At 36.3% G+C, this 23,846-nt stretch overlaps 1 protein-coding gene across 8 annotated transcripts in view; it reads left to right on the top strand.

The window, feature by feature from the left end:
* LOC120422875 (anoctamin-8) overlaps positions 1 to 23,846 on the top strand; it is a 59,609-nt gene that overhangs the window by 3,154 nt on the left and 32,609 nt on the right. For all 8 annotated transcript variants that reach the window (XM_039586473.2, XM_039586478.2, XM_039586445.2 and 5 more), the window contains exons 2-4: positions 15,955 to 16,065; positions 16,139 to 16,280; positions 19,549 to 19,720. In XM_039586473.2, coding sequence (XP_039442407.1) covers positions 15,955 to 16,065; positions 16,139 to 16,280; positions 19,549 to 19,720 — 425 coding nt within the window. The remainder of the gene's footprint in view (positions 1 to 15,954; positions 16,066 to 16,138; positions 16,281 to 19,548; positions 19,721 to 23,846) is intronic.

Genomic DNA, 23,846 nt, shown 5'->3' with positions numbered 1-23,846 from the left:
GTACTTTTAAAAACTATTTGATAAAATAAATTAAAGTGAAAACGAGAAGATGCCCTTGAAAACCATAGGTCTTTGTGGTCTCTTTGTCAAGATTTCTACTCGAACCTAAACATTCGAGTAATTGAATGGCATCCAAACTTAAATCTAGAATGCTGGAAAAAATGCTATTCTGAGAACTCTTTTCTACATTCTGATTTAATCAATAAAGCCTATAGACGCTAAAGTTTAATCGGATCAAAGGATTTATTCTTTTCAAAAATCTCTAAACTATTCAGTAGATTTTGGTAATATTGTACGAATTATGCAATTTGAAACGCTCAAATTTGTATTCCGGTAATACTTTAATGTACAGGTAGTTGTACAATGAAATGTTTTTTTTTCATTTTGATTAGTAAATCATTCAGTTTTGAGATTATTTTTTATAAGCATTGAAATATTTGAAATTGCATTTCCAAATCTCAAAAACAAATTTAATACCACATTTGTTGGAAATTCAATAAATTATATTTATACAAAAATCATGCCATCTTGAAACGGTTCTTTCAAAAGGCCGGAGTTTAAAAAAGAACCGTGGTCCTTTTTTTGTGAGTTACGATTCGTTCGCTCTTTTGAGTGAACCGGCTCTTTAAGCGGATCGCTCTTTTTTTGCCCACCTCTACCCAAAGCTATGCTATGATATGCTATGCTAATTTTGCGGTTTTTCAAAACGGTTTTTGTTTAATGTTATTCATACAAAGTATCTCGTCCATTTTTGAACTGTGTTTTCAATTCAATTCAATTCGGTTTTATTGGTGAATAATCAAGATACAATCAGTTCTTTTGCAGTTCATAACAGAGTTTTGGAGTTCCTTTCAGCTGTGTGTTGCACCATAATCCATTTTGGAACAATTATTTCTATAACTATGGCACTGACAAGAGCAAGAAAAATTAAAAAAAAAACTTGCTAAAATTGCAAAGGAAAGGGGAAAGAAAGAGAAAAAGCTTATACAGTCGACTCTCTGGCTGTCGATCTTCTTGATATCAATATTGCTCCATCTATCGATGAATTCTTCAGTCCCTTCAAACTGCATACTTCGATTGGCTTTATTCCTCGATATTTTCTCTTGCTTGAAGGATCTCTTCCTCGACGGTCCCTTGGATTCTATTTGCTTTAAAAATCTCTTCCGGTTGTCGATAATTTCATTTTCTCATGGCTTGCATAGACATTTTTCTTGGCGAAACGAAGCTTTGAAGGGTGTTTGACATTAGTTTGTTTTTGTTTGCTGGACGTTGCCATGATTCTCTCCCATAGCTGGGTACCAAGAAAAACATATTTTCAATCGAGTCTTCATTTTGCATCGTTCTGTAAACTGATGATTCTCTTCCTCGACTATCCCTTGGATATTGACAACCAGAGAGTCGACTGTAACTACATCACAGTATTTTATCCTTTGTAGATGTGCTTGATCATCAGCTCAGCAAGGGCTAGAAATTGCTCCGCCTTGTTACGGCAGGTCCGAAACCTCGACATCATCTCCCCCGCGAGAGCAAAGAACTCTGGCAGGGTGAAGAGATCTTCCCCGGTGACTTCTTGCTGGGCCGCATTGCCGCTACCGGCAGCAACCACGCTGGCAAACGATCGCCCCCAGCCAGGGGGGAATGCTGAGTTGTCCGCGGGAACCGTACGCTGCCCAGCAGCCGGCACGGTTACGCTCGTACTTCGCTGAGGAGGGTGGGACACTGCTGCTTTCTTCTTCCTCTTTTCCTGCTCCTCGAGGTAATTTTTTCGTGCACTGCATCCACGGTAGTTGCTGGTATGGTTACCTCAACAGTTGGCGCACTTGATGCGCGCCTTGGTTTGCTCTGCCTTGTCCCCCAGGTCCGCCTTGCACGGCAGTGCACACGCCTCAGAGAGGTGTGTTTCACCGCACTTCACACAGCGGGGCGGGAGGTTGCAGTTCCGCGAGCCGTGGCCGAATTTCTGGCAACGGTGGCATTGTGCTGCGTCCGACGGGTTCTTTGAATAGAACCGCCAGTTTACCCAAAACCCGTCCAACGCCTTAGTTCGTCGCAGGTCTTGAATCTTGATGGTGCCGCGGTCGAAGTACAACAGGTACAGTGTGTGTGTACCTGTTGTGGTATCCTAAATAATAGTGTATTTTGAGTAAGCTGTGAGAAGCGTGTAGAGCTGCGCGTGTGGAGAGTAGAAGTTCAGTTGACGGACGAACGAATAAAGAGTCAGACGTTAGTTGGAGTGCGTGTTAAATTAATTAATTAATTAAGTGTATAATTTACAAGATATCACATTGGCGATCCTGCCATGACGATATGTTGTGATGTTTTGTAATCCTGGATTATTAGTGGAAAAGCTTGGGAAATTAGCGGTCAGATTTGCGAGGCATGAGGCCAAAAGGAGCAGTCGAGAGAAGAATTTGTTTGTGTTCGTGTGACGCCGCATGGCTGCGTCGCTAGCAGCAGAAGGGCGGTTTTGTTGGTGGAGTGGACGTAGTTACGCGGAATTCGGTGAGATTGTTCCGATCATTGTTTGTTTTTTTTTTGTTTATGTGTGGCGAGTTAGTTCTGAAACGTAAGTGTATGTGAGGAAATATTTGCTTGACGACTTGGCGCAGGGCTTGCTGCGTTGATTGTGTGTGCGTGTGCGCTTGGGTGCACAAGAGGTGTCAAATGACGTCACGATTGTAAACCCAGGGGGTTGCTAAGTGACAGCCATCTTGGAGTTGAGATAAATGTAATGAAAACGCAGGGGGATGCTAGGTGGCAGCCATACTGTAGTTGGGATAAATTATGCGAAGGATGCATAGGAAAAATGTATTACCACACGAGTTCTTGATAATCTTATTGATACTTCTTTAGGTCACACAAAATAGGAAAATTCGCCTTACTACCATTTTAAACCTTTTTTTTTATAACATAAATCATGGTATTATTATTAACCAAAAAAAAAACATTTTTTTTTAAATTAGCAGTTGGACAAGATTTCTAGACAGAAACAAATCGCGCCGTAAACAAATTTAATCTCCTTTTGATTGATTTTCAGAAACATTTTGATATTTTAGATTTTTTAATATTTTTTTTTTGAAATTTGGATTTTAAGATTGTAAGATTTTAGGATTTCCGTAATTTTAAAAATTTTCGATTTTTAGATCTTCTTTTTAAATTTTTGGATTCGAAGATGGGAAGCGTCGCTAAGATTATTGATACATGAATGGGCTGTTAAAATTTGACGCAATCGGTTATCTGATCAACCTGGTTAAACAATAGGTTCAAATAAAACGTTGTATTATTCTTAAAAGGCTTGTTTTAAAAATATTTTGACAAATTATCCCGTCGCTTAGAAACGACAGATTGTTTGTTTTTTTTTTTCATTAAATAATGATAACAATGATAAAAAAAACTTATCCGACACAAAATTACTTTTGACATTTTTCAATTCTTTAGTGGTAATTGATTGTTTATTTGTGACGAGAGTCTGTTAGTTTACAACTTTTTATCAGGTTAAGGAGGTAACTTTAAGATAGAAAACGGAGATAAATCAACCAACCAAATGGTTGAATAAATAAAGGGTTTAGTGGTATTTGCTAGGTTGCGCCGTTTATGAACGGCCCTAGACCAAACAAGTTGCATTGGTTGTTTTGTCTATAGTGTTGGGGGAATAGTGTGTTGAGCATTCTCAAAATAATCTTTGTTACCAACTGATCTGTTTCCTTTTGTTTTATTTTAAATTGATAAAACAACATTTTACATTGGATCTACTATGGATCCCTTTTTAACAAGCTGTCAAGCATGTTCTTTCAAGTTATTTATTTTATCTATTATTATCTGTTTTTTTTTATCTAAATGATATTGATATTAATTGATTTAAAAAAATCCATTGCGTTCGTTCAAAGGACTCAAAAAAAAAATAACAGTCGGATTTTAACTGTTTGAGCTTATCGTTAATTCTTAAATTTTCTATAGGACATAAACTCTAGTAGAGAAAAATTAATGATAATGATAAAATGAGTGCAATATAATAACAGAAGGGTATAATCATGTGAATTTAGATGTTTATTATTTTACAACTGATTTTGCAATCAAAAGCAATGGAAAGGGAATGTGTTTATTATAATTGAAAATAAATTGTTTTTATTAACCACTCATGTGAGTGTAATTGTTGAAATAAAAATTCAATTTTATTATAAAGGAAGTGTTTGGATCTCGGTTTGGATTGTATTTTAATTTAATGAAGCTTAACTATCCTAGGTACAAGCAAAAGAGTTCCTGTAAAGTTGAGTCGGGTTTAGCCCAAGGCCAACTGCCGTAAAAGAGTTCCTGTAAAGTTGAGTCGGGTTTAGCCCAAGGCCAACTGCTGCAAAAGAGTTCCTGTAAAGTTGAGTCGGGTTTAGCCCAAGGCCAACTGCAGCAAACGATTGAGTCGAGTTTCAGCTCAAGGCCAATCATATGGAAAAAGTTGAGTCGGGTTTAGCCCAAGGCCAACTGCTGCAAAAGAGTTCCTGTAAAGTTGAGTCGGGTTTAGCCCAAGGCCAACTGCTGTAAAAGAGTTCCTGTAAAGTTGAGTCGGGTTTAGCCCAAGGCCAACTGCAGCAAAAGATTGAGTCGAGTTTCAGCTCAAGGCCAATCATATGGAAAAAGTTGAGTCGGGTTTAGCCCAAGGCCAACTGCTGCAAAAGAGTTCCTGTAAAGTTGAGTCGGGTTTAGCCCAAGGCCAACTACTGCAAAAGAGTTCCTGTAAAGTTGAGTCGGGTTTAGCCCAAGGCCAACTACTGCAAAAGAGTTCCTGTAAAGTTGAGTCGGGTTTAGCCCAAGGCCAACTGCTGTAAAAGAGTTCCTGTAAAGTTGAGTCGGGTTTAGCCCAAGGCCAACTGCAGCAAAAGATTGAGTCGAGTTTCAGCTCAAGGCCAATCATATGGAAAAAGTTGAGTCGGGTTTAGCCCAAGGCCAACTGCTGCAAAAGAGTTCCTGAAATGTTGAGTCGGGTTTAGCCCAAGGCCAACTACTGCAAAAGAGTTCCTAGAGTTGAGTTATAAAGTTAAGTTAGATAAACCACAAAAAAAAGTGTTTTAAAAGATCGAGATGAGTTTCAATTCAAATAAAAACATAGATAAATATTAATCAAGATAAGTATAAGTGGAAAATAGGGGAACAGCATGTAATTCCATCGGGCACCTAGTATTGGCATATCAGCATTTTGCCGTTATTTTAAAGCTATTTTAACAGGTTTTCATTTGAATTCATGATAAATAAACTAATGATGAGCAAGCAGGTTTTAATAAAAGTCTTACAAAATAAGTTGTTTACATAATCTACATCGGCGAATTGGATGGAATAAGTATCGAATTTATAACCTGCCAGTCATATAAGAAATTCCTCAAATCAATGTTATGCAAAAATAAATCGAAGGACAGTCATGTTTGGCCGTAAGAGAGAAAACTAAGCTTCAAATAACTTGTGACAGAAGAGTTAAGTGAAAGGAGCACAGACACAAACGGTTTTAGATAGTTGGGTTTTCGAGACGAGATTTGTCTGATTTGTCGAATGGGGAAGGAAATGTTGCTCTCAGCCTAAAGTTTTGGTCGTCATCTCAGTCCAGGTGTAGGAGTAGTCTCCTTGGGAAAACAACCTGCTTCGGTAGAGTCGCTGGCCGACAGTTTGACTCACAATCCAAAGATCATCAGTTCGAATCCTGAGGTGGATGGCAGCTTAGGTGTAAAAAGAAATTTGATTTGATTAACAGCGTGGACAGGCGTTTTATTTGTATCTAGTGAATTGAAATTGTTGGCACTCTAGCAAAGCCTACTTATTTAAAAAGCATGGGTAAATAAATGTTGCAATCATGAAATTAAAATTTAGAATCGCATTTTTCAAGTGATAGGAGTCTTCGAATTTGGCAAAGGTTTGGCAGGATATATTTGAAAAAGTTGGTAATCCTTTTACCTAAAAAAAAAAAATATAATAAAATAAACTTCAATGGAATTTCTGTCAACAGCGATTGCTACAAAAATAGGCAAGGATAGGAATGATTAGCCCCTAGATTTCAGACCTTTTTAAAGGCATGTTTTTATTATTGAAGAAAAATGCGAAAAAGTCTATTTTCTTGTTTCTCGGCTTCAAATTATTTTTATTTTACAAGAAAAAAAAATGGGAAGATATTTTTTTTGTTTTTCTCTCTTCCCACCGCAATGTAGGTAAGCAAAATTCATTGCCGGTTTTAAATGGGTACCGTATTGTACTGTAGAGGTTTTAATTGAGGTAAACTGCTGATTGCGATCTTAATTTGCGTTGCACTAATCGAGTTGATGTTTTTTTTATTTGTTGTATAATCAATTCATTCTTTTTTTTTCTTTTGTTTCATTCGGAGGAGGATCAGGAATACATGGAAACACAACGTGTAGTGCATTTGGACGAATATGCAGGCGTGTGCTGAACGAGGACGGATCATCTGCCAAGCATTCCGGCCCTTGAGACAAGCAGTTGCAGATCAGATTATAAACACCAAATTAGAAATTGTTCCTAAAATGTTATCGTCTAATCGAAGTTTTGATATTGTATTTAATATTCCATTATTTAAGCAAGGGGAGGATGTGGTATCCTAAATAATAGTGTATATTGAGTAAGCTGTGAGAAGCGTGTAGAGCTGCGCGTGTGGAGAGTAGAAGTTCAGTTGACGGACGAACGAATAAAGAGTCAGACGTTAGTTGGAGTGCGCGTTAAATCAATTAATTAATTAAGTGTATAATTTACAAGATATCACACCTGTGACTGTTGTCTTTCGCGAGAGGACTTTTATGTCACGCGGCGTTATTCCAGCACCCGAGAAGTCCTTCTTGAGGTCGGAGATCGGGCGGTCTTGGTACCCCTGCAAGACGACCTTAACGGCGGTCTTCTGCACGGAGTCGAATGTGTAGAACTTGAAGTTTTTACCCTTCAATTTCTCCACAACCAGGTCGAAGTTCTTGTTGTCAAATGTGTAGACTTGCACTGACGACTTACCGATTTTCAGACAATATCCGAGGCCTTCCAGCAACTCGTCAATATCGTCCACCAACGTGTCCAAAACAAAAATTGGAGGTGGTCTACGTTCCTTTGGAGAATTGTTCGTTTTTGGCGTCGGCACTTTTTTCCGTGCACGGCGATCGTCGTCGTCGTCGTCGTCGGTAGTGCTGCTACCGTCGGTGTTGTTGTTGTTGTTTTCTTCGTCGTCGCTCAGCATCTGGAACTCGTTCCTGATGGGAATGTTGGCGGATGTTGACGTGTTGGTCGTGGCACCGGAAGTACCGGAACGGGTTCGCACTGGTGATCTTGGAACATATCCGGGATGTAGCAACTTTTTGTCGATGCCTTCTGCGCTCACGCTCCCCTGCGCGATGGCGGTCGACACGGCGTTGGTTTGTTTACCTTTTTGCACACGGCCGGTAGACGAACTTCGCGGGTTTTTCGAGGCCGCACTCGAACTGCCACGGCCACGGCCGGCCTTTGGCATGCTGCAGGAGCAAACTCGCGGGTAATCACGGTAATTTACGGCGAAAAAAATCGAAAAAACGATGGAGCACTGAGCACTTGACTGCTGCTTGCTCTCGTGCTTACACGGGTCCTTGAACTGTGTTTTTGACAATTTAAAACGCTATTGTTGAAATTTTTACTCTGAATTTCTGTCAATTGAATAATCAAAATTTCTCAGATTTTCCATGGCTTCAAAATGTAACTACTTTTGTATTTTTATCCATGAAAAACACGTTTTTTCGAATTTCTTAGTACGTCATCAAATCGGGCGTCCAATTTTACTTAGAAGTTCGTTTGATACCAAATTTCCATATCATCACCATTTCAGGCTGCAAATTATTGTAAAACATGCTTTTGTAAAAAAAATGTTTATCCAACTCACACGAAATTGGAAAAAGTTGTCCAGCTCCTCTTCGATTTGCGTGAAACTTTGTCCTAAGGGGTAATCTGGTCGCTAACATGAATCCGAGGTCCATGTTTTGATATCTAGTGACGGTGGGGCGGTACGACCCCTTCAATTTTTCGAAAATTTAAAAGAAGAAGTGTTTTACAATAATTTACACCCTGAAACAGTGATGACTGTGGTGTCTAAGCTAATTCAATTTCAGAATTCCGAAAATCGTTTTTTTCATGAAAAATGATACAAAGGTAGTTTTCAAAATTTCCGTAAAATTCGAATGTAAAAAAAATTGGGACACGCCATTTAAAGGGAAATTTATGAACTTTTCGAATCTGCAATAACCCAGAAGTGTATTTTTTTCATTTAGAACAAAATTTGTAATTTTAAAATCTCGTGTTTTTTTGTAACTTTGTAGGGTTATTTTTTAGAGTGTAACAATGTTCTGCAAAGTTATAGAGCAGACAATTACAAAAATTTTGATGTATAAACTAATGAAGCTTGTGACCATCACAAGTTATCGCGATTTTACGAAACAAAGTTTTGAAAAAGTTGGTTGTGTCGATCATGACCATCCGCGACAGACGAAACAAAGAGGAACAAAAAAAGTAACTATTTAAAACTTTTTTTTCGTAGAATCATGATAACTCGTGATGTCTTGTATGTTTTTTTTGCTCAATACTGCACAAATTTAACACAAAACTATTCCAAAGTTGTTGTTGAAATATGGTAACTTTATCCGAAATGTGGTCATTCGTCATCTATTCCAATGAAAACGGCAAAAATCGAAAACTTCGAAACTTGGCAAAAGCAATGTTACAGAGCACACAGATTGTGTAAATATTCTGTTCTGTTTGCTGTTAGTTTCAATTTTCAAAACTATAATAACATGAAACATAACATAATTTGCTATGAAACCTTGTCGATAAAATTTTGAGATCGATTTGGTCCTCTAGACCACCTAGGGTTAAGTATAGGCAACCGAAATTAGAACAGATTTTTTTTTTTATTTTTAGTTTTGAATATTTTTGAATAGTTGAACCAACAAGATTCAAGATACAAAGGTTATATGTTTGACAGTTTTTTTTTACAGATTTAACATTTCTGAATAAATTTTCTACAATATTATTTAAGATATCAGATCGCCAAAACAGTCATTATTTTCAAAAATAGTTAAATTTCATAATTTAAAGTATGTTTTACTTTTATAGTAGTTGCACGTTCAAAGTCCTCCTTCAATAGTAAGAGAATCAGTGCATTTCCAGCCACATTCCAAACCCATCCGCCTTGCACAGAAGGAAAAGTTTGACTATTTGGCCGGATGGTTGTCTGCATCCATCGCATGGTTCTGCAGCTTCGTGTCGTGGGTGATAAATTGCCTGACTTTTTCGTTCCTTGCGGGCTGACTGAGGTTGTACTGATAAACTTATCGATTTTCGTTCTACGCTTTTCAGGACGTATTGTTCTTATGTAACCATCATCCTGGAATTGGGCACTTTTGCTTGCCCGACTGTCTGATGTGTTGTACGCCTCATTGACGCGGTTTCTTTTTGCGTTTCTTCGAATATCAGAGTAAATACGTTTCGGTTTCGTTAAGAAGGAACTCACTGGCTTGCGTGATCCTGCCGAGGCATCACCGACGACATTGAATGGAATTCGAGCGCCCGAAAAGACACGAAGTAACGGCACCACGGAGTTGGCAAAACACGGTCGGAAAAACTGTACACAAAAGGAGGTGGAAAATGAAAACATATTTCCGTTTGCTTGTGGTTATTTTGGGGAGTCTCCCTCTCCTTCCCTATCGCTTCCAACCACTCTCGCGCCTGAACGTTAAAGTTCTCCTCTGCGTTGATGGCTTCGAGTGTTCGAGTTGTGTGTCCCGTTTTGGAGTGTCCTTCTGGGGACCTAAGTGTTGACGTCTCATCCCTCCACGGTACGATGAAACAACGATGGCCATCAACTATAGAGTGAGATAGAGAGAGAGGGCACACCGCAGGGACTAGAAAGACCATCAGTAATCGCTTCAATGTGCTGAGTTGAAATTTAATAAAAAGCGATGGGCTATTTTCGTTTTTAATTTAGCCGTCTCGGCTGGAATCTCTGTCAGCTGTGCCGGGGGAAGAGATAATCTTGGAAGAGCTTTTTTGAGGGAGATAGTTCCTGACGGCTATAAATGAGTTTCTATTAGATTACAGCGAGTTTCCGTTTGGAGAGGATTAACCTAGAGTGCTTCAATATTTATGGATGTTCATGAATGTATTTTTTCGTTATAAACTTTGAAACAGTGTACAATGCTCATTCACTACAAATTGAAAGTTTTGAAACTGTTTGTTACAACTTACAAGAAATGTCTAATCAAATACAACCGACTGACATGCTTTTTGACAATATATATGTTTTTATCCAAATAAATTTATTTGGTTGTTTTTGAATCAGCCTCTAGACTGTGGCAAACAAACAAATAAACTTGCATTTTTTGTGTTTGACTGAGTTTGCCAAACTCGCAAACTTGTTTACGACAAACTCACAAACAAACTCAAACTTATGCAGGCTGACGTTTTTGCAAACGAATGCAGGCAAACAAACAAACAAACCAAGCAAACTTCCAAACTGTCAAAAAGTTTGTTTGTTTGTCATAGTCTAATACGTCCTTAATGCCAAAAAACTAACAAACCAGATTTTTTTGAATTTCTGATATGTTTTTTATGATATGGTTTTTGAAATGTACTAGATTTTTTAGAAGTATTGAAATGTACTATTTTAAAATAACTTCTTTAAAAAAGTAAAATTTCGTCAGAACTTGAAAATTGCAGTCCAAAACTTGTGATAAAGTGCTAAGTTGTAGACAGTTTTTGAAGGCAGTGTCCATCTTCGTTGACATCTTTAACTATTTCGTGTATTTAACACAGCAACTTAAATTTTCTGACCTTGGAGAGATCTTTACAACTTTTCCGAGGATAATTAAATTTCTCTGACAATATTATTTATTTACAATTATAATGAATTCTGAGCGGATAAACCAAATCTGCAAAATGATCTCGTCATAATATACTCACTAATTTACACCATTTCAAAATGCTTGCACCAGAGACGACTAATTGTAGTAATTTGATTAATGATTTCCAGTATATCGTACACCTCGCTGAACCGTTATCGAGTCAAATTATGTTAATTACTGCTTCCGCGTAGGTGTCACTCCCCGTTTAACCCCCGACCAACCTAATTTTCACACCGTTTGACAGAGCTCCGGAAAACACAGACAGACCCACACATGCAAGCAATATAATTGGAGGTCTAGGCCATCGGGAAAAACCACCAAACAGCACCGAACGCAATTGGTCGCTGAGTGGTCGCGAGCCTAATCGAGAGGCTATCAGCGATTATCCGATTTTGGGAGGAATTATCATGTTTAAAAATTTATCGAGTAGTTAGTGCCGGGCATAATGGAGCACCGGATTCGAGTGGTAGAAATGACAGTTCTCCCATAAGAAATACATTGTAGAAAAAAGCAAAAACTGCTCGAATGGAAATGCTCCATTAGTGTCGCTTATATTTAATTATTGTTTAAGAGTGATGTGGTTGCATGCCCATGCGAATATTAAAAAAGTTTGCTTTTTAATTTTAAAACAAAATGATGAATATCTTTTATTGTCATTTGTCAGACTGTTTAAATTTACCTCCTTGTTTCGATACAAAACTTTTCCACCTCTCTCATCATTCACCAGCAAAACACAAGTTCCGGACTAAGTTATAAACCTTACAGCTTACCATGTTCGCTTCCCGGCCGTTACCATCATCGACCCCAGTGCCGAAAAGTTGCCCAACAAACATGCTATCTCGCCGCATAGCCTTCGGGTGTTAATAGAGGGTTCCCTCCTGTAGGGGGACCATGCTTGGGCAATATTGGCAGAAACTGTCCCGAGGGACAATCGGGAAATATTAACCCGACAGGCAATTAATTAGTGTCAATTGTCGACCTAGTAGGAGGGGAGCTAGTGGAGTTCATTGACTAACAAACAAAAAAGTCTGTTGTACTTTTTGAGTTTTGTTGTCAATTATTTTATTTATTTATATTTAGAATTTTGGGACCATCCATAAACACTTGGACACTTTTCTGAAATCTCAGACCCTCCTCCCCCTAGTGGACAAATCTTTTTTGTATGGAGCAGGGACAATCACTGAACCCCCCCCCCCTAAGGTGTCCACGTGGTTTATGGATGGTCCCTTTACAAAAGGTAGTATTTCTACCTATTTTTTTTTAAATTAAGAGCAAGTCCACGAACAAAGCATACCCATCTCGCATTGACCTCACAAATCTGCCTGAAATTTTCAGGGGTTATTTGTACATATAAAACTAGCATCTGGTTAAAATATGAGCACTTTAGGTCAACATGAAGTGGGGCAAATCGGGACAAAAAGTTTAAAAGATCAAAAACGTCAAAAATCTTAAAAAGGCTTTTTTAACTTTCATTTTTAAAAGGTTAAAATGGATGAAAATAAATATTTTTATGCATGTTTCTATTGTGAAATTGTCTCAGGAACACGAATATGATGAAATTATCACCAGAAAATGGGATCTAAGGGGTCCCCCGAGCAAAAATTTACAACCAAAAAAATCACTAAAAGAAATATGTTTAATATATATTTCTTTTTTTCTGGAAATATGTTTAATTTAATATGTTAAATTGCCTTAGTCTCAGTCTCAGATGGTAGTCCCAGATGTCCCCTACAAGCTGTAGGTCGAACCGAGTTGATAGCTGGATGGAACACTTATTTATTTGAGTTTGAAGATTATGCTATTTTCTCACTAACCATTAAGATTTAAGGCTCTGGAAGGCATCATTCCAGATCGGCCATTTGTCGGCCATGTTTGTTTTAGAAAAACATTCATATCTTGATTCAGAATGTTTCAATCAAAAAATGGTTTTCTTTGTGTTGTTTGTAGAAGCATTTTACATATCGTGATTATTTTTTCATTGCAATTTTCTTTTTCTGGACACTGTATTCAAAACCATCATTGACAGTCATTATCCAAAAAGTGAAGGAGACCTTCTACGACCTTAACCAATTGGGATGCTTCACCCTGCATTTTTTTGCCCTTTCAGATGCATTTTGAATTTTGAAATTTAGTTAAGGTTAGCTCAAGTAACAGCCTTTTTAAAAAAAATTACGTTTTTGAACCATAAAACTTTTTGTCCCGATTTGCCCCACTTGCCGTTGGCTTAGAGTGCTCATATTTTGGCCAGATGCTGAAAATTTCAGGCAGATTGGTGAGGTCCAAACGACGTCCCATACAAAGGGGTATGCCCTGTTCGTGGACTCGCTCTTAAAGTCTTAGTTTCTGTAATTATAATGTATTATTAGAAGGTTTATTAGAAGGTTATTAGAAGGCCTGGGTTCAATCCCAGACGGACCCGGTGGCATTTTTCGTGACGAGATTTGCCTGACCACGCCTTCTATCGGATGGGGAAGTAAAACGTCGGTCCATTTGCGTAAAAAGAGGCTATGGGTGACTCACCACACATAACCTTCGGACGCCTCGAAATGAGCAGAAACTTGCAACAGAGCCCACAAAAGACCTGGGGGTCGTTAAAGTGGATTGCTTTGCTTTTTTTTTTATTAGAAGGTTGGTACGGATTGGATTAAGTTTGAATGAGGAATGAATGAAAAATGAAAACTTTTGCTTTAAATAAAAAAGACCCTTCTGGGTTATTGCAGATTCGAAAAGTAAATTAATTTTCCTATAAAATGACATGTCCCAAAAAAATTTACAGTCGAGTAAAGAAAAATCACAGATGTTTTGAAACTATTTTTGTATTTTTTTCGATGAAAAATACGTTTTTCGGAATTCTGAGCATGCCAGCAAATCGGGCGTCCCATAAAAGTCTCTTTGACCCCAAATTTATATATCATCACCATTTCAGGCTGCAAATTATTTAAAAACACGTCTTTTTAAATATTCAAATTAGATCTAGGGTTTTTTCTCAAAATTTATTTTCCCTAAAAGAACACCCAGTTAGCAAAATCTAAACTTAGAAATATGTATCCTCCCTGCAAATGCTTATGAATTGATCTCAGTTGAAAGGTTCTCCAAATCTCTGAATTGCAAATGTAACATCCTGGAGCAGTACTGTTAAATTCTAATAAAAACACAATTGAATTGAATTGAATTGAATTAAATATTCAAAAATATAGGGGGTCGAACGGCCCCTCCGTCACGAGATATCGAAAAATATTGCACGCAAATCGAAGAAGGATCGGGGCAACTGCTGTGTGAGAATCACCCCTCTTAAGGCGCCTACTTTGATCAACAAAAAACTTAAGATTTAAGCCTAAAATTTAAATCCCTTAGACCGATAACTTAACCTGTATGGATTTGACTTGAAATCGGCCGTCAGCCTTAAAATCTACCAAAAATCATCGGAAAGATTTTTGAAACACTTTGCAAAACGGTTCACCCAGTTATTGCATAGGTTGCTGACAATTTATTTCAACAATTTTGAAACTTCGGCCTATTTTCTTAACTAAAACTGGAAAAGATGACAAAACGTTAAAGAGTCTCGTCTTTTTCGAAATTTTTATTTTCCCTGTGTTTAGGAGGTCATTTTGAGCAACTTTTGTTCTAGGAAAAATTTTACTTCTCTTGTTTTATGTTTTACTTGTTTAATTTTTAGTACCTACTTAAATTTGCATTTATCTTGTTTAGATAATGTTTGTTTATGTTAGTATACTAATACTAATAATACTAATACTACCACTTCCTATCATTACCTTTTGTTTACACTCAATCCCCGGTGGTTAGTCACTTTTTCGTTTGCACTTTTTTAGTTTGTACTCCGTTGGTTGGTCAAAGTCAAACTAAAAAGTGACGAACTGTCGCTTTTTACACGGCGCTCACGCACACTATCAAAACAAACGTTTAGTAGTGCGTGTGAACTCCGTGTAAAAGGGGTGTCAAACTAAAAAGTGACCCCGTTCGTTTGACAACAGTTGGTGTCAAAGCATCGGGATTTGAGTGTATTTAGTTTTTTCATGTTTTTAAAGTCACTTTTTTTTGTAGGTTTTTCACATTTTTTACTCTAGATTGAAACCGTTATCATTAAAACTGTTTAACTGATATCTTTTCTTAGTTTGGAGACACTTTTTGTCGAGATATTTGCCAAGATACTCTTTTGCAGGTTATAATTAGACAAAAAAATTATGTAATCATGTAGGCAGTACCGATAAAATTAGGCTTGATTGACATTGAATAATAAAGGCAGACTATAAAAAAATCCTTGATTGAAGGATGACATTTATTATGTTCAGCCTTAGCGGATCCCATGTCATAAAAAGGGTAACCTGGCATACTGAGGGGGTACAATTTTCCTTTGCTCGGTTCAATAACTGTGTAGTTGTACAATATTGTCGGAAATTTTCCTCCAGATTTTGATCGAATCCAGGGAGTTGGCTTTAATGTGCCTAGCAATTGAATTTAAGAATTTCAGCTTTGCAGCTCAGCTGAGCCGCCCGTCAGCTCAACGTCACACCCATTGATCAAACATGTTCCACGTTGCTCGACAAATTTCCAAACAACGTGCACGCTTCGTGTAAGGGCAAACTTTCCTCAAACTGTTATGTTATGATTGATGACATTACGAGCCTCAGTATCACGGAACAAACGGGAAATCGGTGTAACCCCATTAGTCGAGGAAGTAAACGGCAAACACATGTTTCAGTTTGTTGCATAACTTTTGTTTTTTTTTTAAATATTTTCAAATTACAAGTTTCTTCACCAGTTTACTTTTGCAAAGTAATTTGTTTGCAAATAATATTGTTTGCCTCAAACCATCAGTCTACCTGCAGTCTGCACACTGCAATCGATGTTGTTCAATTCCGAGTAACAAGTCCCAATCCATCTGGCCGTTCCGTAATCAATTCGACCCTCGTACATATTTCATGACCCATTTGGCCCGCTCATCAGCGAGCAGACAGCAAGAGCCGAGTCCTTTTTGTGATCCACAATGATCCGTTTCAATAATTGATATCCTCTATCCTTCTGTTTTGTTTCAATCCAGCCTCGAGACTGATCCGGCGGCGAGTGCCTTGCGCAGGACACCTAATGACTCCCCGACGCCTCTGGCTGAACAAAATTCCGACCCAGTGCGATGTGGTGATTGAATTTCCAGGTAAGACTCCTCCGCTGCTTCTCGCTCTTCATGCAAAAATCATAAATCATGCTTTTCTCTCCCTGCTGCGAAGAGGATGCACCGGATGATGCCCTCCGATGGCTGCTGAATAAGATTAAGACGTCCCCACCGGAAGGCTTGGGATTGTCGGCAATGGTGAGAGCACACGACAGTACAAAACGGACGGCGTTCTACGTCACGGCGCCGATGAATGTGTAAGTACGAGTGTGGGGCTGGGGACTTGATTTCGTGTGAAAAGATCAGTTTATGAAATATGTAATGATGATTAAGCAATTTTGGAGCGAGTCACTGTGAGAATTGAGAAAAGCAGTGGAGACACACTGTGTGTTACTGTTAACCCTCTACTGCCCATTTTTTCGATTTTTTCTCCCGTGTTAAGGAGGTCATGTTGAGCAACTTTTGTTCTACGAAAACTTTACTTCTCTTGTTTTATGTTTTTCTTACAATACAATACAATGATTACTGAATACTTATTTTTACATATATAATAATAAAAAAATGTGAAAAACACAGCCAAAGTAGACCTCAGAAAAAGGTCACTTTTTAAAACATTGGCAAAGTAACATAAAACAAGTCACACTTCCAACCCTAAAATTTTATAAAATTTTAAAAATTCTTCTTTCAATGCTTTTGCAAGATCCAAAATACTACAACCTATATTCCTTCATTCCTCTTTTTGAGAAAGGTTCAACAATATTTTAAAATAAGTTCAAAAGTATGATTAAACCTGCTCGCTCTTCAAAAATAATTAATTCCGGATTTTTCACTAGCATTCGGTCAAGGCGGAATTCCCACCGGTAAAGAAACACGACTATTAATTGAGCACAGTTGAGTTTTGGCAGGTTCCAAAAATGGTTAGTTGAATGTTACCTCTTCTTCAGGGATGGAATGATCGCAAAAAAAAACATTTTCGCTTGCGAACTTAAAGAGAGAGAAGGCGAAACACACAAAAGAAAATCAACTTTTATAAAAAAAAATCAATCAGTTGAAGATTTTTTGTGATTTTTATTATTGGCACCACTTAAGTTAATTTAACGTAAAACGGGGTGACTTTGATAGGTTTGCGGTTTTTCCGCAAAATGAAGAGTACAATTAAAATACGTACGTAATTGTTTAGAATCATACTGACCGTGATAGAGAAGTGTTCAAAGTACCTCAAAAAGAACCTTTCAAAAAATTTGGAAAGTTTAAAAAGTTAGTTAACTATAGTTAAGAAAATGTTGATGAAAGCCATTATTTTAATCTTCTCCAAGTGTCATGATTTTCTCAATGAACATGATTTTGAATTGGAAAACGGAATGCATTTTCGGATTCTTTGGACAATTTACCACTAGGAGATGGTAAAATATGTTTGTAAATAATAAATAATATGTGTTTTTGAAACACAATTAAAAAAAATCTCTAAATTTATTGGCAATTTGAGTTGAACAAATTTCATGTAAAATGTGAAAACTTGTGATTCGTGCTTCGAATTCAGTATAAGTGCAATATAAATCGATAATTTTATAAACAAAACTTTTAACAAATTTCAGGAGAAATTCTGACTTTTTAACAAAATTTAACAAAGGCTTATAAACATAATTAACTAAATATAAACATTGATTTTTTTCTTAAAAACTATATCAGCTACTTTAGTGATGGTACATTTAACGTACAAATAAAGTTTGAACATCTTAAATATGATTTTAACAAGAAAAACTATGACTATCAAAGTAACCCGTAATTTAAATTAAGAATTTTTAATGTAACTATTTTTCTAAACATTTTTGAAAAAACTTTTTTTCCAAAATAGTGCATGGACTTTGTGTGGCCTACCCCAGTACATGTTTTAAAAATAATAATCTTGAGAAAAACCTTACCTGTTGGAAAATATTCCAAAAACAAATTGAAATCCTATCAATGTCACCCCGGGTTAAAGTATTTCGTTTTGTTCTTCTACGAAAAGAGTCATTCGAATAATCCAGATGATGATTTTTTTTGGGTTCATTTAATCGTTCATTTCATTTTCAGATTTCGACAAACAAAATAATAACACCAAATTTCAAGCCCAACTTTCTAAGTTTATAAGCAAAAATGCTTGTAAATTGTTACTATTGGTGTCAATGGCAATAGTGTCCTTTTTGATTAAAAATACAAAAAAGTATAAAATTTATTTTAATAGTTTTATCGATGATTTTTTTTTTAATTTTCCACAAAAAATGTTTTGCCTCCCGATTTTTTGGTAGTTTTGAAGGGGGGGGGCAATAAAAGATGTAACACTTTTCAACATTCCCCGGCGTAATTTTACCACGATTTATTTTTACTGTGATAATAATATACTCATTTTAGAACAGTCTCTTATTATGGTGATACTGTTATTTTTTCAACGAATAGGACTTTTAAATACACAGTAAAAATGATAATATTACATCGGAGAATGATGACCGATTTTGTGTCAGAAAATGTGTGTATTGCTTTAAAAATGCATAAATCTTTACAAATTCTACATAAACTGAGATAAATTTACATCAAAAAGAGGAAATCCATCAGTTTTTTTTCTCAAAATTTTGGAAAAAAAGTGATTTCATTAAAAGATTTTAAAAGTTAAAATAAGTAAGGAGTAAACTTTTTCACCAACAGTTGATGGTTTTGGAAACTTGAAAAAGAAATGAATTCTAGATTAGTTTTCCAAAACAACCAATGCGCTATGGGGTTCCTATGTACATAGGACCTTTTCAAAAAGTAAGCGAGGGTTAATAAAGGAATAGAGCTAATACAAAAATGAAATAAGAAAAAAACATGTAGAGTAAAATTTCAAGATCAAATCAACAAGATAAAATTTCTAAAGGGAGGTTAAGGTGAAAAGTCAAATATTATAATTTAGAAAAATCTCAAATTTTGATGTTATATACTTTTAATAACATTAAATAAGTATTTGAGGAAATTACATTAAAAAAAAATAAGTTCATACCATGTGCTGAGTATTGTATTGAATAACGTGTAAAAGGAATTGAGAAAATATTGCTAACGAATGAAAATTTGTATCTTTGAAATTCATAGAATGAATCATATCCCAAAATTTTCAAAAATGGCAAAAAAACTAAAAAAGCTCTATTTAATTGTTAAGAATGCATAACTATTCATTTCTAAAATTGCCAAAATTGCCTCCGAAAACAATAAACAGCTCAACATTGTTTTTTCTGAAGAACCGCAGCTATGTTTTTTTTAAATATAAATGAACAACAATTTTGTGGTTCCTAAATATTTCAAGATAAATATTGCATCAGAAAGCATTTTTTTAACCCTGAGTACAGGAAAACATGTGCTAATCTGTTTGACTAATAACAGCGTAGCAAAAAAGGGCAAACCACACTCTGCTGCGGTCCCCGTCACATTTTAAACATATGCGTGATTTGTGGTCTTTCTTCTGGCTCTTCCCTCTCCCCTCTCTAAATACGTACGCACGCACGCACGCACGCACAGACTGTTCAAGGCGGCCGAGGAGGCACGTCTGCCGAAACGACTCCGCACGGACCTGGGCGGAGCGCTGAAGGAGTTCACCAAGCGGGAAAGTCACTGTTTTGCCCAAACGAAGGACAGCGAAGGTGCGAACACGTTGTTCACCTCCCAGGAGCGCCAGTGGCTGGTACTACAGGTGAGTTTCTTGTTTGCTTTTTTTCGATGACGACGTTTTTAGTTTGCGAAGGACGTTTTTGTGGTGTGGTCTCTGTCTCTCTTTCTGTTCCGTTGAACGGCTGATGACTTTTCCGAGAAATGGCTTTTTCCATCCTCCAAACCTCCCTTGTGACTCATCAACTGTGCGGGATGGAATTTTCATTCTTTTCACCCTTGGATTGTGCATTGTGTGTGTGTGTGAGAGAGAGCGTGGTGTGCGATCCAATATGCTGCTTTTTGCTGAATGAACCGTAACATGAATAAATGAATATGCTGCATTGTTCATACTTGTGGTTTTTGTGTTGAAGGGTTTTCTTCACTGCTCCGGTCGAGATAAGTCTTCCATTGAAGCTTGCTGGATTGTCAACTAATTTTAAAATGTATTAAATTGGAAGATTTTGTTTTTGTTTTTAGCTAAGAATTAAACTGCAGCTTATAAAAATGTCAAATGTTTCAGATTCCAGGCGTAAAAAAATCGGATATCAGGTAGAAATAATTCATGAAAATGGTGTTTTGAAAACATATTCAATTGACGATGAAAAGTTAAAAAAAAGTAAATGAGGAAAAATTATCCCCTCTGATTCCGAATACGCGGGGAAAAATTTCTCTATTTTAAATACTTTTTTTTATTTAGACCACCAAGTTAAAAATATCAAAAAACTATTTTCATGAACTCTGTAAAAAATATTTTTCATTTCATTTTAACCTCAAATTTATATCTCGGGATAATTTGTAATAGGTCCTTAGCGCCATTTTTATGCTAAGCAGCTTTTCGATCGATTCTCGAATTATCAATTTCAAAATTATTTAAGTTGTTCATCTGCACGTCCTTAAAATGCTCTTTACTGAAAATCAATGAAGATTCGATTCGATGAAAAAATAAATAATTGTTGGATGTTATGATAACATTAACGACGTATTGCAAACTAACCAAAGCATGTATTTTATAAAAAAATATATATTTTTAGTTGAACATTCGTTTTAATGTAAATAATCCAAATTGCTGACTAACAACCTGAATTTTGCAAGAAACATAGAGACTGTCAAATTCTACCCGGAATTCAAAGAATCAATTGTTAAGACACTTTTTAAACAATATTCTGATAAAAAGTACATGGGCAATGTGTGGTTTATCCCGGTGAATTTTTTTTTTTAAATAAATTTTGAGACAAGCATTACAAAATTACAAATAAATTACAAACTCGGCACACGCGGAGCGGACAGATTGTTGGAGAGTGGAATGGATAAACGCCAATATTACCATAACATTTTGGTAAAGTGGTTTTTATACTGATGAGTTACATATTTCTGGTTGTGATATTACATATAAGTTCATAAAATAATGCTGGATTTGGATTCAGCGGGAACATTTTATGTAAAGTTTTTTTTACCTGATAGACAAAATCTGGAGTTTTTTTTTCAAAAGGTCCAATAAACATAATTTTCATTTATAACTAGTGCGTCCACCCTGGGAATTCCGGGGATTTTTTGAAACCAGAGAATTCCCGAAACTCGAGAATTTTTATATTTTGTCCCGGTTTTCCCCATATTGAAAATAATAATACTAATTTTAATAAGGATATTGAGATTTTGTTGTGAAAAATAAAGCGTCCAATTTCCCGGGGTTACGAAATTCCTGGGAAACGGGAAATTTTCAACAAATCTTAAACGATGAAAAAAGAATGAACAGTTGAGTACATAATAGTTAATAAGAATTACATTTTTATTCGGCATATATATAAGCATTAATTTGGGTTATTGGGGACATTGTCAAAAATTCATTTTACAGTTTCGCAAAATGCCTAGCGTTTTAAATATTTTCTATGTTATTTCATGAATTTATCAAAGACTGTGTTAAGTAAATGAATAATTTTCCACTTAAACAAAAAATCATATAATATATTTTTTCCTCAAGCACCGGCAACTGAGGGAAATCAGGACAAATTAAGACAGCAGTCGAAAACCAACTTTTTAGTACCGTCAGTGGGGTTGACTATGGGTCAAAAAACGATACACCACTCGTAATTTCTTAATAACAAAAACAATTTGAATAACATCGAAAATCTTTTATCGTAGAATTGTTCTTAGATAGTTTACTAACATTTTCCCAAAATATGGTGTAATTTGATGGACTCTACCTTAAATGGCAATCGTTTGAAAATTGACCCAATCTCACCCCTTTGAGACGGTGACATTGGGTCAAATGAAACTAAAATGATGCTCAAATACAAATATATAGTAAAAACAAGTCATCCAACAGTGTTTCTTGTTCGAGGGAATCGTATTGACATGCTAGCTAAAATATTTTTCAAACATTTGGGTATTTTTTGATCAATTCCAACTAAAAATTTAAAAAGTTGATTTTTCGAGAGGTCATTTTTGGCCAAAAACGTACCTCAACTTTAGACAGCTGCTAACATGACAGGATTTGTTCCCGGAACGAGATTTTTTCAGAAAAGTCATCTTAAGATGTCCCTTGCACAACCCTTTTAACAGAATTTAGTTTCATTGAGAAGTACCTGAGAAATTTTAAAATCCGTTAAAAAAATACTTTGACCCAATCTCACCCCCCAGACCCAATGTCACCCCCACTGACGGTATATTGCTTTGATTTTTTCAAAATTGATTTTAGGTGAAATAGGAACAAAATAAAACAATTAGTGCATCGATTTTCAAATTTGTTGCTATAAAATCTCCTGTCCCTATTCAGACTATAGTCCCGATTTTCCCCAGTTGGTAGTAGTGACTTAAGGCTGGTACACATTTTATTGAACATGCGTATAAATACGTGTTTTTTTAAATAATGTGCAGCCCGAAATGGTGATGAGATGGAAATTTGGTTTCAAAGGGACTTATATGTAAAATTAGACGTCCTCAAAATTCCGAAAATAACGTAATTTTCCTCGAGAAAAATACAACAACAAAATAGTTTTTAAAACTCTCCCATTTCTCGTTACTCAACAGTTATTTTTTTTTGGAACATGTCATTTTAGGGAAAATTTAATGTACCTTTCGAATCTGTGTCATCTAACCCAGAAGGGTAATTTTTTCTAAAGGAATCGCATTTTTCATTTAAAAAATTCTTGTTTTTTGTATGCAGGATTATTTGCACACTGAATAATCATATTTGTGAGAAATGCTTTTTTTCAAAGCGAAAAAAAAATAAATTAATAATCTTTTTGTTTTTTTTTATTGACTGTTTATCTCAAAACCTAAAAATCATTTCTTAATTTTTTAGCATTTTTTTGTTTTTTGCCAATTTTCATTCTCAGACTCGATTATCCGAAGGCCTAGGCCAAATTTCACTTCGGATAATCGAATCACAAACTAAAAAAGAAAACTACATCTCTTGAATATGAGACTTTTGATGTCTAAACTAATATTTGAAAAAAAGACACTCACTCCATACAAAAAAAGAAGTTGACTTAATAGCTGTCGGCCAATATTGCTAATACCAATCACTAATGTCTTCCTTTTATCTACAAGGACTTCGCCGCCTTGGGCTCCTATGTGTATGTGGCACGGAGCGACGTCTCCGAATACCCATATCCGGTTCGCGGTCGCAGTCCGATTGATCCGCACGAGCGGGACACACCATCAATTTGTCCAAAAAATCATCAGTAAAATTCAATCAACATCGATCAGAAACGTCCTACCGTCAATTTTCATAAATTGTTTTGAGCCATCACAGAGATAACGAAACAAGTTCACCTTCGGGACCGTCAAGCTTCAGATCAGCTTTTGCACTCAGCAGGGCAGCTTTTCATTTTCAGGGATATTAGGTACTTTCCCCGGCTGCATAAGTGATGATGGTCCCGTGGCTTCCAAACTGCTGAAATATGCATCATCACCGACGTTGTCCGTCTTTTTTTTTTGAGGCAAGACTTTTAGTTTATGTCCAAAGGTATTTTCGAAAGCAAAGCTTTTGTTGGGTCCGTCTGTAAAAACTTCTTGAAAGGGAGCAAAAACGGCAAACAATCAACCCTCCAAAAGCAGAATAAGAAGAGCTCTTTTCACATTTTCGAGCAAGCAATTTTGTTTTTATCTTTTCGGGATGATGTAAATTCTTTTTTGTTTTGCGAGTCACTCTTTATCTGCATATTTTT

This window comes from Culex pipiens, chromosome 2 (genome assembly GCF_016801865.2).
Source record: "Culex pipiens pallens isolate TS chromosome 2, TS_CPP_V2, whole genome shotgun sequence".
NCBI classification, from domain to species: domain Eukaryota; kingdom Metazoa; phylum Arthropoda; class Insecta; order Diptera; family Culicidae; genus Culex; species Culex pipiens.
Note: the sequence above shows the minus strand (reverse complement) of the source record. Positions and strands in the feature narration are given on the sequence as shown.